The 14420-nt window shown below is 44.9% G+C and overlaps 1 protein-coding gene across 1 annotated transcript in view; it reads right to left on the bottom strand.

Annotated features, from left to right (window-relative positions):
* Window positions 1–14420, bottom strand: part of THADA (THADA, armadillo repeat containing) — a 454862-nt gene that overhangs the window by 370112 nt on the left and 70330 nt on the right. Inside the window, exon 20 of the mRNA XM_018556404.1 lies at window positions 2844–2953. Within this exon, the coding sequence (XP_018411906.1) occupies window positions 2844–2953 (110 nt within the window). The remainder of the gene's footprint in view (window positions 1–2843; window positions 2954–14420) is intronic.

Consider the following 14420-nt stretch of genomic DNA (forward strand, 5'->3'; position numbering starts at 1 on the left):
ATCTGATTGGTGGATGTTATGAACCTTACTTATTCAGCACTGACACTACGATACACTGATACAGCAAGAAGGCAGCAGTGAGTGTGTATGGGAATATCACTCAAATAGAAACAGGTAAGTAAAACTACAAATATTACACTGGTATGTTGCAAGATGCAACAAAGAATGAAAAAAGCTGAAAAGAGTTGAAAATAGTTATTTTCTAAAAAAGAAAAATATTTGGCAAGTGTTTATGGTACGCAATGCCTTTAGCAAAATAAATGTCCTCCAGTTCTAACATCCAGATCTGCTTTAAATTACTTGAGGCAGAATAAACATTAAAGAGAAAATCAAGTGTTATTTTAACCCTTGTATAACTAAAACTGTATAACTTATATAACTGACTGCCTTTAGGCTATCCCTTAAGACTCATCTCTTCAGGGAAGTCTATCCCACCGCAACCTAACCCCTCAAAAATATCAATTTCTTAAAGAATTCATCCCCACACAGCTACCTCCTCATGTATCACTTGCCCCCTCCCTTTTAGATTGTAAGCCCTCACGGGCTGGGCCCTCCTTACCATCTTGTCTTGAATTGTGATTGTAATGTCTTCCTTATATTGTGAAGCGCTGCGCAAACTGTTGGCGCTATAAAAATCCTGTATAAAAATTAATTATATAACTAAACTAAAAGATGTTTGGATGCTACACATATTTTAAAGGTAAATATAGCAAAATTCACAAGACCACTCAAAATCAGTTTGGTCATTTGTGGGCCCAATATGTTCCGGTGAGATCAAAGGTCAAGGCCATTAGTGGAAGCTTGTACCATGCTACCCATAAAACTTTAATGCCAAAGATAAGTAAGTGAACAACTTGAAACTGTGAATCAACGTAAACAATCTAAAAATGATCTGGGGCAGCCTGAGGCCTACATCACAGGTCCACACAGCCATTTTTTAAGAAAATGTATAGCAGCCTGGGTGCACGTCTAATGGATTGCACATTGGAATCCTGCAAGACAACAAATCAAGAAATATTTTCCTGCATTGTGCAACACACCTGAGAAGCAGAAGGCGATTTCCTTCCCTCTCTACTCAAGTGCCCCTTCTTCAGACATACGTGCAGATTTATACGACTTTAAGGACAAGTCAAACGTTAGCCTGAAACAGGCTTGTTTTTCACTGTTTTTCAGTGACTACAGGGAGAAAAGAAGGAAAATTCAAACATGTGATTTCCTAGAATTGTACAACTGATTGATGAAGCTCCGGGGACTATTCTAGTTCAAGCAGGCCAGTAGTAAAAATAGAGTGCTCTTTTCACAGCCTTACTATCCAGATGCAGCAGAACACAATCAGACCTTTATTTGGTAAAACAAAGAACCATATGCACAGCATTTTAACTTATAGCAAATATAGTAAAACTTGCATTGTTTAAAACTTGTAAGAGGAGAAATCTGATTTCTTTGGGTTGTTGCATTGCGTTAATGACAGCCAAACGACTAAATACACAGATTAAGTAAATGGGAGCTGTATTAGTTGCCAAAAGGATTTGTATTTTTGTAAATCCAAGTCTGAGATTTACACAACTCTGCCACAAAGCACAGCCCTGTCTGGCAGGGCTGGAGACCTGCTTTTAAAGTTAAAGTGATAATACACTCAGGCGTTAAATCCTGAAAATGCATTCAAGTACCTTAAGTATTAGCAAAAATGTATCTTATTTGCATATCATTCAGCTGTAGATCCTCAAATCTTCTCTGAATTGGTGCTGACACTGTCCTTCGTTCTGGAGGGTGGCTACTTTTGTTCCCCCATGGTCCCTGTGTATGTTGTAAAGTAGCCACCACTTAGGCTGGGTTCACACCTAGGCGTATCGCATATGCCTGTTTGACAAACGCGCGTTTCCGAGGGCTACCTGGCTGTATCCCAATGTATACACGCGGCAAATACGCCCCAAAGAAGCTCCTGTACTTCTTTGGGCGTAGAGCGTTTTGCAGCGCGTTCCTACGCTCTGTAAAACGCCCAGGTGGGAACCATGCCCATAGGCAATCATTGGTTTTCACATGTTGAGCGTTTTACAGAGCGTAGGAACGCGCTGTAAAACGCCCAAGTGTGAACCAAGCCAAAATGCTCGCTTGGTTTAACTCTTGGTTAACTTTAAGGAAATCTGTGCTGATAGAAATATATATCAACTTTGAGCCTTCTGCTGAGCATTCTCTGAATACAAGTTGCTTGGTTGTCTCTGGTTCACTACCAAAACAACATGCAGCCATTAGAGTACATGCAAAGACAGAATTTTTGATTCGCACAGATGTTCTGGTTCAGGGACTTCAAAAGTATTGAAGCCAGTGGCTCAGCATAACAGTCGGTCAACTAGCAATGTCTAAATAAGGCCAGTAATGGGAGTCCCCTTGTTTTTCCTATGTTTACTTATGCAGTGTATACACTTCAAAAACTCTTTCAGAGGCTGAGCATGAGGCACGGACAGCGTGTCTCCATAGCCTTTATTATAAGTGATTAGGGGTCTGTAAACTGATAGACGTGTGTGCTTAATCTGTCACTACATCATTATGCCGAGAAGGTCTTGATAGCTCAGCTTTATAATGGACACTGAATACTCTCTTTCATCAGTGTCACGGTCAGCCTCCATGCTACCTATAATACACTCTTTCAAATAAGTAATATGTTAACTTTTTCAAGGGGATTCCCTGATAATTTCTCATCTATGTTGGCTGCTCAGGACAGGAAAAATGTCCACAAAGGCATGTTTGACTATGATTTGATTAAAAACAACATTAATTGCCGATTATTATTTATGAGGAGTTAACACATTTTACCTTCCTGTAATAAAAGTACTGCTCCTTACCCAATCAGCATGTCTGTGAGCTTCACAAACCCAACGTATGCCAGCTCAAAAGCCCCTCTGTGTCTGGACTGCAGCAAGTGGTGCTTGAAATATTCCCCCATCTCTTTAACCTGGAAGAAAAGTACATAGGAATGTCCAGTTACACAAACCTGAACAAACATACCAAACGAAGTTATAAAGCAGGTTTAAAAAAAATGCAAGTTCTTTACACACTGGTAGACATGCAAACCTTATTCTTGAGATATTCCTAAATGCACAGAATATTACTGGATATTCAGTTGTTATAAGTATATTAAGCATCAGAGATTGTTGGTCCAGGGAATATGCGATTGCCTTATGGGATCTGGAAGGAATTTTTTCCCCCTGTTGGAGCAAATTGAACCTTGCTTTATAGGGGGTTTTTTTTGCCTTCCTCTGGATCAACAGGGGGTAATTGTGGTCATAGCGTTCTGTTTAGGCTTTTCTTCCTTTTTTTTTTCTTCATATCTCTATAGGTTGAACTCGATGGACATGTGTCTTTTTTCAACCTGACTATGTAACTATGTATGATATTAACTACTGCTAGCACAGATACTACTATTGTAGAGAGTCGAGAAGAAAAACATGCAGCTCATTATCCTCAGGTAATGTCATAAGATGGAACTGGATTGCTTGCCAGACAAGAGAGGAACAATGAAGATGAAAAGTACAATGCAACTGCTATAGAACTCATTTGGACAGGTGGCCCAGTAGATCAATGAAAATAGGGATTCTCTGAATGACTTCTTTGAATTAAATAATTCTGCTTATTCAGGACAAAGTGCCAGTGCTTCTTTTTAGCCCACCTTGACACATTTGTACTCATCTTTGCAGCGATCCTTTGCCACTCCTTTCTGTGTTGAAGCTGCCACAGAATACCCGGTGCTTTCTGGTATGGGAGTACATGCAACCTCCTACTATGATGAAGTGTTCAGGCCTGAGCAGCCTATCACCAGACTCTAACACTGTCACATGATGGAAGAGTGCCATTAACAACCCTACGTAAGTTCCAAAGCCATTTGACAGAGAGAGGATATATTGCGGAGGCTGCAATGAAGGAAGCAATGAGGGGAGTGCAGCAAAGTATAAGTGGGTAGGTGTGTGGAATTTAAAACGCATGTCTACAGATTTAATTTTTAAGGGAATATATAATGGTTTTGTATAGATGTTTATTAATATATAATGGTTTAAAAATAAAAGTTTTAAAAAATATATTAAATAAGAAAAATTGCATATAAATATTTGTTATTCTAGCAACATACTATAATATACTGTAATATAACAGCATTCTATACAAAACAGTACATACAGAAACAGCAAAGAATTCCAGGTTTGGAAAATAAACCAGCGTGTCCTGGCTGCCCCTGATAAGGTAAGACATCTGTGCAACGTCAGGTTTTATAAAATACACACAATCACAGCATTCCTGATTCACTCACCGCTGCATGCTTGATAAGAGAATCTAAAGAAAATATGAATCACACGTAAAGAGGGAATGAAAGCGAGATGGGGAAGAACAAATTATTGCAAAGATAAGGAAAGTTCAAGCTATCAAAATCTTGATGAACTGCAAGTAAGGTGTTGGTAGTACTTGGCGCTTGCGGATATAGCAACAGGTACCAGCCACCATTCTCTGAGGTTCTTGAAGCAAGACAAAACCAGGAAGGCTTTTAAACCCAACAATGTAAAAACAGACTTGAGTGAAAGAGTGATTTCAACTTGTTTGTCCTAGAGACTTGAAAACCCTTTCAGTGAACTGAGACAACTGGACAGCTTGTGCCACCCTGCCAGTGTGTTCGGACAACTGGACAGCATGTACCACCATAAGGCACTAGGGCATCATGTTACTCATATAGTTAGCTGCGGATTGGGCGGTAATGCAAATATGACCAGCTCACTGGCAATCATGGGCTTCATTGATTATTTGTCTTTATGGAGGACCCTGCATTGTGATCATAAAAAAAAAAAAAAATACTCAGCAATCACTACTCTACTTTGGCTTAAAGTGTACATTAGAGCCAAAAGAAAAAAAAATACTGCTTAGGTACTATTACCATTTCTAGATTTTTCCCTATAACACAGCATTCACTTTTTGAGTTCAGTTTCACATTAAAGAGACAAAACATGGGAAACTGCAGAGATGTATTTAATATGATTTTGCTTTATTTTTTCAACATACATTTAAAAAAAACAGGGGAAAGTAATGGACTCTTATGCTAGCCCACCCCTTCTACCAATTTATACTCTCCCTCGCAGCGTTCCCCCCTCCATCCTAGCCTAAAAAAATTGTGTAGGCTCTGTATTGGATGGCGTCAAAGCCTACACAGGGTTGATGATAGCAGCCCCTCTGTAAAGGCACGATTGCAAACCACGAGAATCTCGGCAAGGTGCGCGGTAAAACGCACAGGAAGTGAGGTAGCTGTCTGTGAACCTTGGGACTATAAAAGGAGGAGTCAGCCTCTCTGGCATTGCTGATGGTCTTGTCAGCTTAGTGTTGTGCCTGTGTTCTGTATCTGTCTCTTTAGCCTGCCTTGACTCGACTCGGATTGCTCTGGACTATTCTCTGCTTGCTGCCAGCCTCTGACCTCGGCTTGTTTCCTGGATATTGAGTTTGCCTTACGATTTTGTACCTCGCCTGCCCGACCGGATTTGACCTTGGCTTCCTGACTTCTCTTCACTGTTGTCTCCACGCAGTGGGTGTTTCCAGCCTACGGCACTCGTGCTCCTCGTTGCCCTGCACCCTTCTGTTCCCAACTCCAGGGGTCGCAGGACACGAATCGCAAGGGACGCCTCCCCATATTCCAGTCTCAGCCTCAGGTACGTGATAGTACCATCAGCCAAAAGAATGTCTGAGACTGAGGGGGGTGCGTTCTCCATGGAGGCCCTGTTCCAGCAACTGTCTACTCTCAAATCAGACGGTTCAAGGTCTTCAGGATGGTTACTTCCAATTGGAGGGACAGGTGGGGGCACTAGTCTCTTCGGTCACAGCCAGACCACCACCAAGTGCTGCTGCTCCTGCAGAACCAGAGGCCGCTCCCCCTGCAACCGCAGCTACTCCAGCTACACCAGAACCTCGGGTACCAGCACCTGAATGTTTTTCCGGAGAAAGACAGAAGTTCCGTGTGTTCAAGAATGCATGCCAATTATATTTCAATCTTCAACCTCGCACCTTCACATCTGATCTCACCAAAGTTGGATTTGTGATATCTCTGCTGTCTGGAGAACCCCAGTCATGGGCACACCATCTGCTGGAGCAAGAGAGCACCATTCTAAACTCACTACCTACCTTCTTTGCGGCTATGGCCCAGATGTACGATGATGCCCAGAGATCCACTACCGCCGAGACAGTCCTCATTTCTCTGCAGCAAGGTCGACGTCCTGTGGAGGACTACGTTGTGGAATTCCGCAAATGGGGTGCAGATACGCAGTGGAATGACGCAGCTCTCCGACACCAGTTCCGCCTAGGTTTGTCCGAGGTTCTCAAGGATGAGATCGCTCGTGTGGGGGTCCCTGATACAGTCGAAGGACTTATTTGTCTGGCCATTCAGTTAGACCGCAGGATTCGGGAGAGACGTCTTGAAAGATCCAGAGTCACCCGGGTCCCTTGGGCACTTCCTCATGCATCATTTGCTCCTTCAGCTCCTGCTCAGGAATTCTCTGCTGGTAACTCCATGCCAGATCCGGAACCCATGCAGCTCGGGTTGGTCCGATCTTCCTCATCTCCCGAGGAACGACAACGACGCAGACAGAACCATCTCTGCCTCTATTGTGGGGAGGCCGGACATTTCTTGCGCTCATGCCCAGTCCGTCCTAGTAAGTGCACCCCATCTGTCCGTGTGCCTGACAGCTTGTACAAGAACGGATTCGCTCCAAATCACTCTCCTTCTCTCTCTACAGGTTCTGGAAAGAAGTATCCAAGCACCAGAAATTATTGATTCTGGAGCATGCAGCTGCTTTATGGATAAAGACTTTGCTTTACAACACCAATTTCCTTTGCTGGTTAAAACTCAACCTTTGATTATCCAATTGGCCGATGGATCCAGCCCTACCTCAGGCCCAACCACTTTGGAAACTTGTCCGCTGTTTACCAGCATGATTAACCATCAGGAAATCATGCGTTTTGACATCATCTCCTCACCTCTATTTCCCATGATCTTGGGCATCCCATGGCTGCAAATGCACAATCCTTCCATTGATTGGTCAAACGGATCCCTTGTGTTCTCCTCTCCATACTGCACCCAACATTGCCTATCTCCCAGAGCCCTGTTAGGCTTACAACCTGCATCCTCGGTGCCTGAAGGCGTTCCGATAGAGTATCATGAATATCTGGATGTGTTTGACAAGAAGGGAGCCGACACATTGCCACCTCATAGGCCATATGATTGTCCGGTTGAGCTGTTGCCTGGAGCCGAGATTCCTTTTGGCAGGATTTATCCCCTGTCGGAACCTGAGTTGGAGACCTTACGGCTGTATGTGAACGAGAGCCTGGAAAAGGGATTCATCAGACCTTCGACATCTCCAGCGGGAGCGGGTATTTTGTCGAAAAGAAGGACCATTCCCTTCGTCCTTGCATTGACTACCGAGAATTAAACAAAATTACGATCAAGAACCGTTATCCCTTGCCCCTAGTCCCCGAGTTATTCCAACAATTCAGGTCTGCACGAGTCTTTACCAAACTGGATCTCCGGGGTGCCTACAATTTGGTGAGAATCAGGGAAGGTGACGAATGGAAGACGGCTTTCCGAACTCGATTTGGACATTTTGAGTATTTAGTTATGCCCTTCGGGCTCTGTAATGCCCCAGCCACCTTCCAACACCTAGTCAATGACATTTTCAGAGATTTTTTGGATCTATTTATGGTGGTCTATCTGGACGACATTTTGATTTTTTCATCCTCCCTTGACCTACATCGGACGCATTTTCTGGAGGTGTTACGGAGACTCCGAAAACACCAATTATACGTGAAAGCCGAGAAGTGCGAATTTGAAAAGGACTCTGTCCAATTCCTGGGTCTCATCATATCAACCACGGGCATTGCCATGGATCCCCCAAAAGGTGGCTGCCATTTTGGACTGGCTCACCCCCGTCACTCGCAAGGGTGTCCAACGCTTTGTGGGGTTTGCAAATTTCTACCGAAAATTTATCAAAACATTTTCGGCGATCATTAGTCCCATTACGCAGCTTACCAAGCAGAACACATATTTCCAGTGGACCCCTTCGGCCCAGATGGCCTTAGACGACCTCAAGAAACTGTTCACCTCTGCTTCAATCTTGAAACATCCTGACCCGACTCTGCCATATGTTCTTGAGGTAGATGCCTCGGAGGTTGCGGTTGGAGCTATCCTGTCCCAGCGACAGGGCGAAAGATCTTTACTCCATCCTGTGGCGTTCTTTTCCCGGAAACTTACCCCTGCGGAACGAAATTACGATGTGGGTGATCGTGATTCGTGGCAATTAAAGCAGCTCTAGAAGAATGGCGTTATTTGTTGGAAGGGGCTGCTCATCCTATTTTGGTCTTTACTGATCATAAGAACTTGGAGTACCTACGGTCGGCAAAGCGGCTTCGGCCTCGCCAGGCCCGATGGGCGCTGTTTTTCTCCCGCTTTTCAATGCACATTACCTTCCGCCCGGGGTCTAAGAACATCAAACCCGATGCCTTGTCCCGCATGTACCCGGAGGGGGAGGAGTTGAGTCCACCGGTGGCGGTGTTGCCTGCCCACAGTTTCCTCTTATTGCAAGATTACTTGAAATCCCAGTTGAGACGGGCGTCTTCCGGTGCAACTTTGCCCGCCAATCTGACGTTCCAGGAGAAGGAGGGATTATTTTTTCTGAACTATTTGGTGTTCATACCACCCGAGGTTCGTGTCATGGTTCTTCAGATGTGTCATGATCATCAACTGGCAGGTCACTTCGGAGTTCGCAAGACGATTGACTTGGTGCGGCGGTCCTTCTGGTGGCCGGGGTTGAGGAAGGTTTGCCTGTCGTACGTCCGCTCTTGTGTCATCTGCCTCCGTAACAAGACTGAACGTTGCCGATCCTGGGGCCTGTTACGGCCGCTTCCCATTCCAGGGTGCCTACAATTTGGTGAGAATCAGGGAAGGTGACGAATGGAAGACGGCTTTCCGAACTCGATTTGGACATTTTGAGTATTTAGTTATGCCCTTCGGGCTCTGTAATGCCCCAGCCACCTTCCAACATCTAGTCAATTACATTTTCAGAGATTTTTTGGATCTATTTATGATGGTCTATCTGGACGACATTTTGATTTTTTCATCCTCCCTTGACCTACATCGGACGCATGTTCTGGAGGTGTTACGGAGACTCCGAAAACACCAATTATACGTGAAAGCCGAGAAGTGCGAATTTGAAAATGACTCTGTCCAATTCCTGGGTCTCATCATATCAACCACGGGCATTGCCATGGATCCCCAAAAGGTGGCTGCCATTTTGGACTGGCCCACCCCCGTCACTCGCAAGGGTGTCCAACGCTTTGTGGGGTTTGCAAATTTCTACCGAAAATGTATCAAAAAAATTTCGGCGATCATTAGTCCCATTACGCAGCTTACCAAGCAGAACACATATTTCCAGTGGACCCCTTCGGCCCAGATGGCCTTAGACGACCTCAAGAAACTGTTCACCTCTGCTTCAATCTTGAAACATCCTGACCCGACTCTGCCATATGTTCTTGAGGTAGATGCCTCAGAGGTTGCGGTCGGAGCTATCCTGTCCCAGCGACAGGGCGAAAGATCTTTACTCCATCCTGTGGCGTTCTTTTCCCGGAAACTTACCCCTGCGGAACGAAATTACGATGTGGGTGATCGTGATTCGTGGCAATTAAAGCAGCTCTAGAAGAATGGCGTTATTTGTTGGAAGGGGCTGCTCATCCTATTTTGGTCTTTACTGATCATAAGAACTTGGAGTACCTACGGTCGGCAAAGCGGCTTCGGCCTCGCCAGGCCCGATGGGCGCTGTTTTTCTCCCGCTTTTCAATGCACATTACCTTCCGCCCGGGGTCTAAGAACATCAAACCCGATGCCTTGTCCCGCATGTACCCGGAGGGGGAGGAGTTGAGTCCACCGGTGGCGGTGTTGCCTGCCCACAGTTTTCTCTTATTGCAAGATGACTTGAAATCCCAGTTGAGACGGGCGTCTTCCGGTGCAACTTTGCCCGCCAATCTGACGTTCCAGGAGAAGGAGGGATTATTTTTTCTGAACTATTTGGTGTTCATACCACCCGAGGTTCGTGTCATGGTTCTTCAGATGTGTCATGATCATCAACTGGCAGGTCACTTCGGAGTTCGCAAGACGATTGACTTGGTGCGGCGGTCCTTCTGGTGGCCGGGGTTGAGGAAGGTTTGCCTGTCGTACGTCCGCTCTTGTGTCATCTGCCTCCGTAACAAGACTGAACGTTGCCGATCCTGTGGCCTGTTACGGCCGCTGCCCATTCCGCCCCGGCCATGGGATATGATCGGCATGGATTTCATCGTGGACTTGCCGCCTTCTGATGGATTCACTTCCATCTTCGTGGTGGTGGATCGTCTCACCAAGATGGCACACTTCGTCCCAATGATCGGAACCCCGACTGCCTCCGATACCAGCCGTGCCTTCTTCAAGGAGATTGTGCGCCTCCATGGCCTTCCCAGCAATATTGTTTCTGACAGGGGTGTCCAATTTACCTCCAAATTCTGGCGTGAATTGTGCAAGTCTCTTGGGGTTGCCAACAACTTCTCCACAGCGTACCATCCACAGACTAATGGCCAGACAGAGCGCACCAATCAAACGTTGGAGCAATATCTCCGGTGCTTCCTCTCGTTTTCTCAAGACGACTGGGTGTCCTTGCTCCCATTTGCTGAGTTTGCTTACAACAACTCTGTTCATTCCGCCACATCTCAATCCCCGTTCTTTGCAAACTTCAGATTTCACCCTACCTTCTTACCTACCTTCTGCTCCACCGTCCAAGTTCCAGCGGTCCAAGACCGAATGCAGTTTCTGAGAACCAACACACGAGTATTGCAGACGGCAATCACCAAGGCTCAGCGTGATCACAAGACCTATTATGATCGGAAACGTAGGGTCGAGCTGGATCTCCAGCCTGGGGATAGTGTGTGGCTTTCTACCCTTAACTTACGGCTCTCCTGTCCCTCTAAGAAGCTGGCTCCTAAATTCCTGGGGCCTTTTCGAATTCGGAGGAAGATCAACCCGGTGGCCTACGAATTGGAATTACCATCCTCTTTTAAGGTACATCCCGTGTTCCATGTGTCCCTGCTCAAACGGCATGTTCCTAATCCTTTTTCTGGTCGTGGTCGTGGCCCTGGCCCGCCGGCTCCTTCTGTTGTTGATGGGGTGGAGGAGTTTGAGGTGGAGGCTATAGTGGATTGCAGACGTCGTGGCGGTCATCTTCAATTTCTGGTCAAATGGAGGGGCTATGGTCCTTAAGAAAACTCCTGGGAGCCTGATTCCAATGTTCACGCTCAAATGCTGGTTCGTAAGTTTTTTCAGACTCATCCTCTCACTGCAGCCCGATTGGGCATCCGGAGGTTGCCCATTAGGGGGGGGCACTGTAAAGGCACGATTGCAAACCACGAGAATCGCGGCAAACTGCGCATGCGCGAGAATCCTCGTTGCCCTGCACCCTTCTGTTCCCAACTCCAGGGGTCGCAGGACACGAATCGCAAGGGACGCCTACCCATCTTCCAGTCTCAGCCTCAGGTACGTGATACCCTCCATCATGTGACAGTGTTTCAGCCTGGCAATTGGCCCCTCAGACCTGAACACTAAATCATGGGAAGACGTCCCATGAAACATGGGAGTAGCTCCCAAGCAACAGAGAAAGAAGTGATGGGGAAGTGCAGCAAATTAGGGTATAAGTGGGTTGGAGAGTGGCTTAGCAAGAGATCATTTAGGGAAAATTGAGAGTGTCTCTTTAAAGTGTATGGGGGAAAAAAAAACGTATTTGAAGCAATGGAAGTATTAAATAATTGTATTGTTACATATATGGCCAGCATTATATTTTTCTTACACTTAGGTTCTATCAGAAAAACTTACCAAAACTACCGAACATGAGAACCTAATTAATGAGACCGTCAGACCATTCATCTTAACAAAAATCTCCCATAAGATTATGTGCATTTAACTTATTTTATGCATGTTATTTTCCTGTAAAAGACTTCCTTGTGTAGACATCCCAAAGCTCTGTGACTGCGGCTGGGCACTTCCATGTTGCGACGTCAGCAACCCCAGCAGACTCTGAGCCATCACTTAAGTGACACCCTATAGTAATCTCCTTTGCATCCCCCCCAGCTATATAAAAGGATATGCAAGGAGATGAAGGTAAGTGTCAGCATAGAGAAAGAAAAGAGGGCTATAATGTACAAGGCTTGAGGGGGTTGTGCTAGGGAATTAACTCCTGAAGAAATAATATTTTCTAGCAAGCTCAAAGGTATATTGCAAGCCGATAGAAAACCAGTTATGGAAAGAAAAACTAAAAACTACCTGATTTTTATTTGCTTTTACCTGTGATTTTTTTTTGTTTGTAATTGGTGACAGTGTCTCTTTAAACAATCCAGTCAGTTTACCCCATCGGGTAGGCCTTCACATTACACATATACCTATAACCATAAATCTCACAGTGTCTGCCATTATCATTGACACACTCTTTAAACATTTTTGTTTCTGGCTGAATATCTGAATTTGTAAGGGAAATAAATACATCAATCAGACACAATAAACGGAACTGTAGTTTAAAACAACAGCCGTGTGTGGGAACAGGAGCTCCTATGTGGGACAAGATAACCTCACAAATACCAAAGCCAAATTAGAAGCAAAAAGCTGAAAACACCTGGTCTTGTTCTCACATCCACCCCATCATCTACTAAAGTGACTCTGCTTCCTAAACAAACTTTCTGAAGAATAGCTGTACCTGCATAGTGATGAGTGAATACTTACCTGTCCTGCCTGTCCGCATTGCTGAACACCACTCTTTTTTCTGAATATGACACTTCCATGTACTCTGCTTCACTACTTCCCAATACTCTATAGCTACTTGTTATTCTAAATGACCCCCAAATCTCCACAGTATACAGTATTGACATAGGGGCAAATCCAATTTAAAGGGAATATGCTGTGACAGCTGTCTCCCGATACATTTGATACACTCCCAACCAAAGCTGCAGACTGCCTGTGCAACTCCCAGAAGCAGTGCTAGCTTCTGTATTATAAAGGAACACAGGGGACATGTCTGACCAGGTCTGTTACTGAGAACTGATTAGTGAGAGCACTGGGCCTAACCCTGGTGGCTTGTTGACTGCACAGTTATATTTAGATACCATGCACAACTTCTGTAACAAGAAACTATAGGCAAGATGATAAAAGAAAAAAAAAAGAAAAACAATTATATATATATATATATATACACATACACACACATACATATATACATACATACACACACATATACATAGCCAAATGTTTTTGTTTTTTTTAAGATAAAATGTCGGAAGGGTTAAAACTGCGGTTTTTTTTGCCCTTCCATTCAAGAAAATTCACCTTCTGTCCATTATACAGAACCGGAAGTGACAGTAAATCTGTCAAAAGTGAAGTAAATCTCTAAAACAGCTGTCACCAGAGCAAGTGCCCCTACTGGAAGATTTCCCCCCTATTCTTGTTCTGGTGACAACTCAAAAATTTGGATTGTCCCTCACTTGGAGTCCCAGTGTCATTGGTTATGAGGGCAAGTATAGAGAGTGAATCTCTATAGCGAGAACACAATTAAGACCTGCCAGGGACTCTAAACCCTCCCCAATCTATAAAAAAAAAAATGTATGATTTATTATAGGTATTTATATGGCGCCAACAATTTATGAAGTGCTTTACATACTGTACATTCACATCAGTCCCTGTCCTCAAAGAGCTTAAAATCTATGGTCCCTATCTCACATGCATACATATACACACACACACCCTAGGGACTAGGGATTAACCTACCAGCAAGTCTTTGGGATGTGGGAGGAAACTGGAACACCTGGAGGAAACTCACGCATGCACAGGAAGAACAAACTCTGTGCAGTTAGTATCCTGGCCGGGATCCGAACTGGGCACCCCAGTATTGCAAGGCAGACGTGCTAACCACTAGCCACTAGTTTTGGCTTTAGATACACTGCAAAGCCCAACTGTATGATTCCCCTCCCACACACCTCTATCTGATCACTGGCTTGAAAAAAAAAATCCCCATCTAAAGCGCCTTTTTCTTATTTTGAGTCTGTCACATGATGCCGCAGCCCAGAGTCTTCTCTTCTATTTCCTTCCTGCCTGGGTTCTTATTTGAGTGTCCACGTCAGTGCCTGAATGACGTGTACTCTTCATATTAGATGTCAATTGGCCAAGGTCCTCTCAGGATCCAAAAGGGGACTGATATCAGCGAAGGGTAGTGAAGGGGGCCGGCAGTCTCGGGCACAAAAGGAAACTGCTGGATTTGTGGTCCACCCAACTGGAAACAGCAATGGTGAGGGACCTAGAGGGGGAACAAGGGAAGGACATCTGACAACAAAAAGGTAAGGGGGGG

The sequence above is a fragment of the Nanorana parkeri genome, unplaced genomic scaffold (assembly GCF_000935625.1).
Source record: "Nanorana parkeri isolate BGI_ZX_2015 unplaced genomic scaffold, ASM93562v1 scaffold1, whole genome shotgun sequence".
Lineage (NCBI taxonomy): Eukaryota > Metazoa > Chordata > Amphibia > Anura > Dicroglossidae > Nanorana > Nanorana parkeri.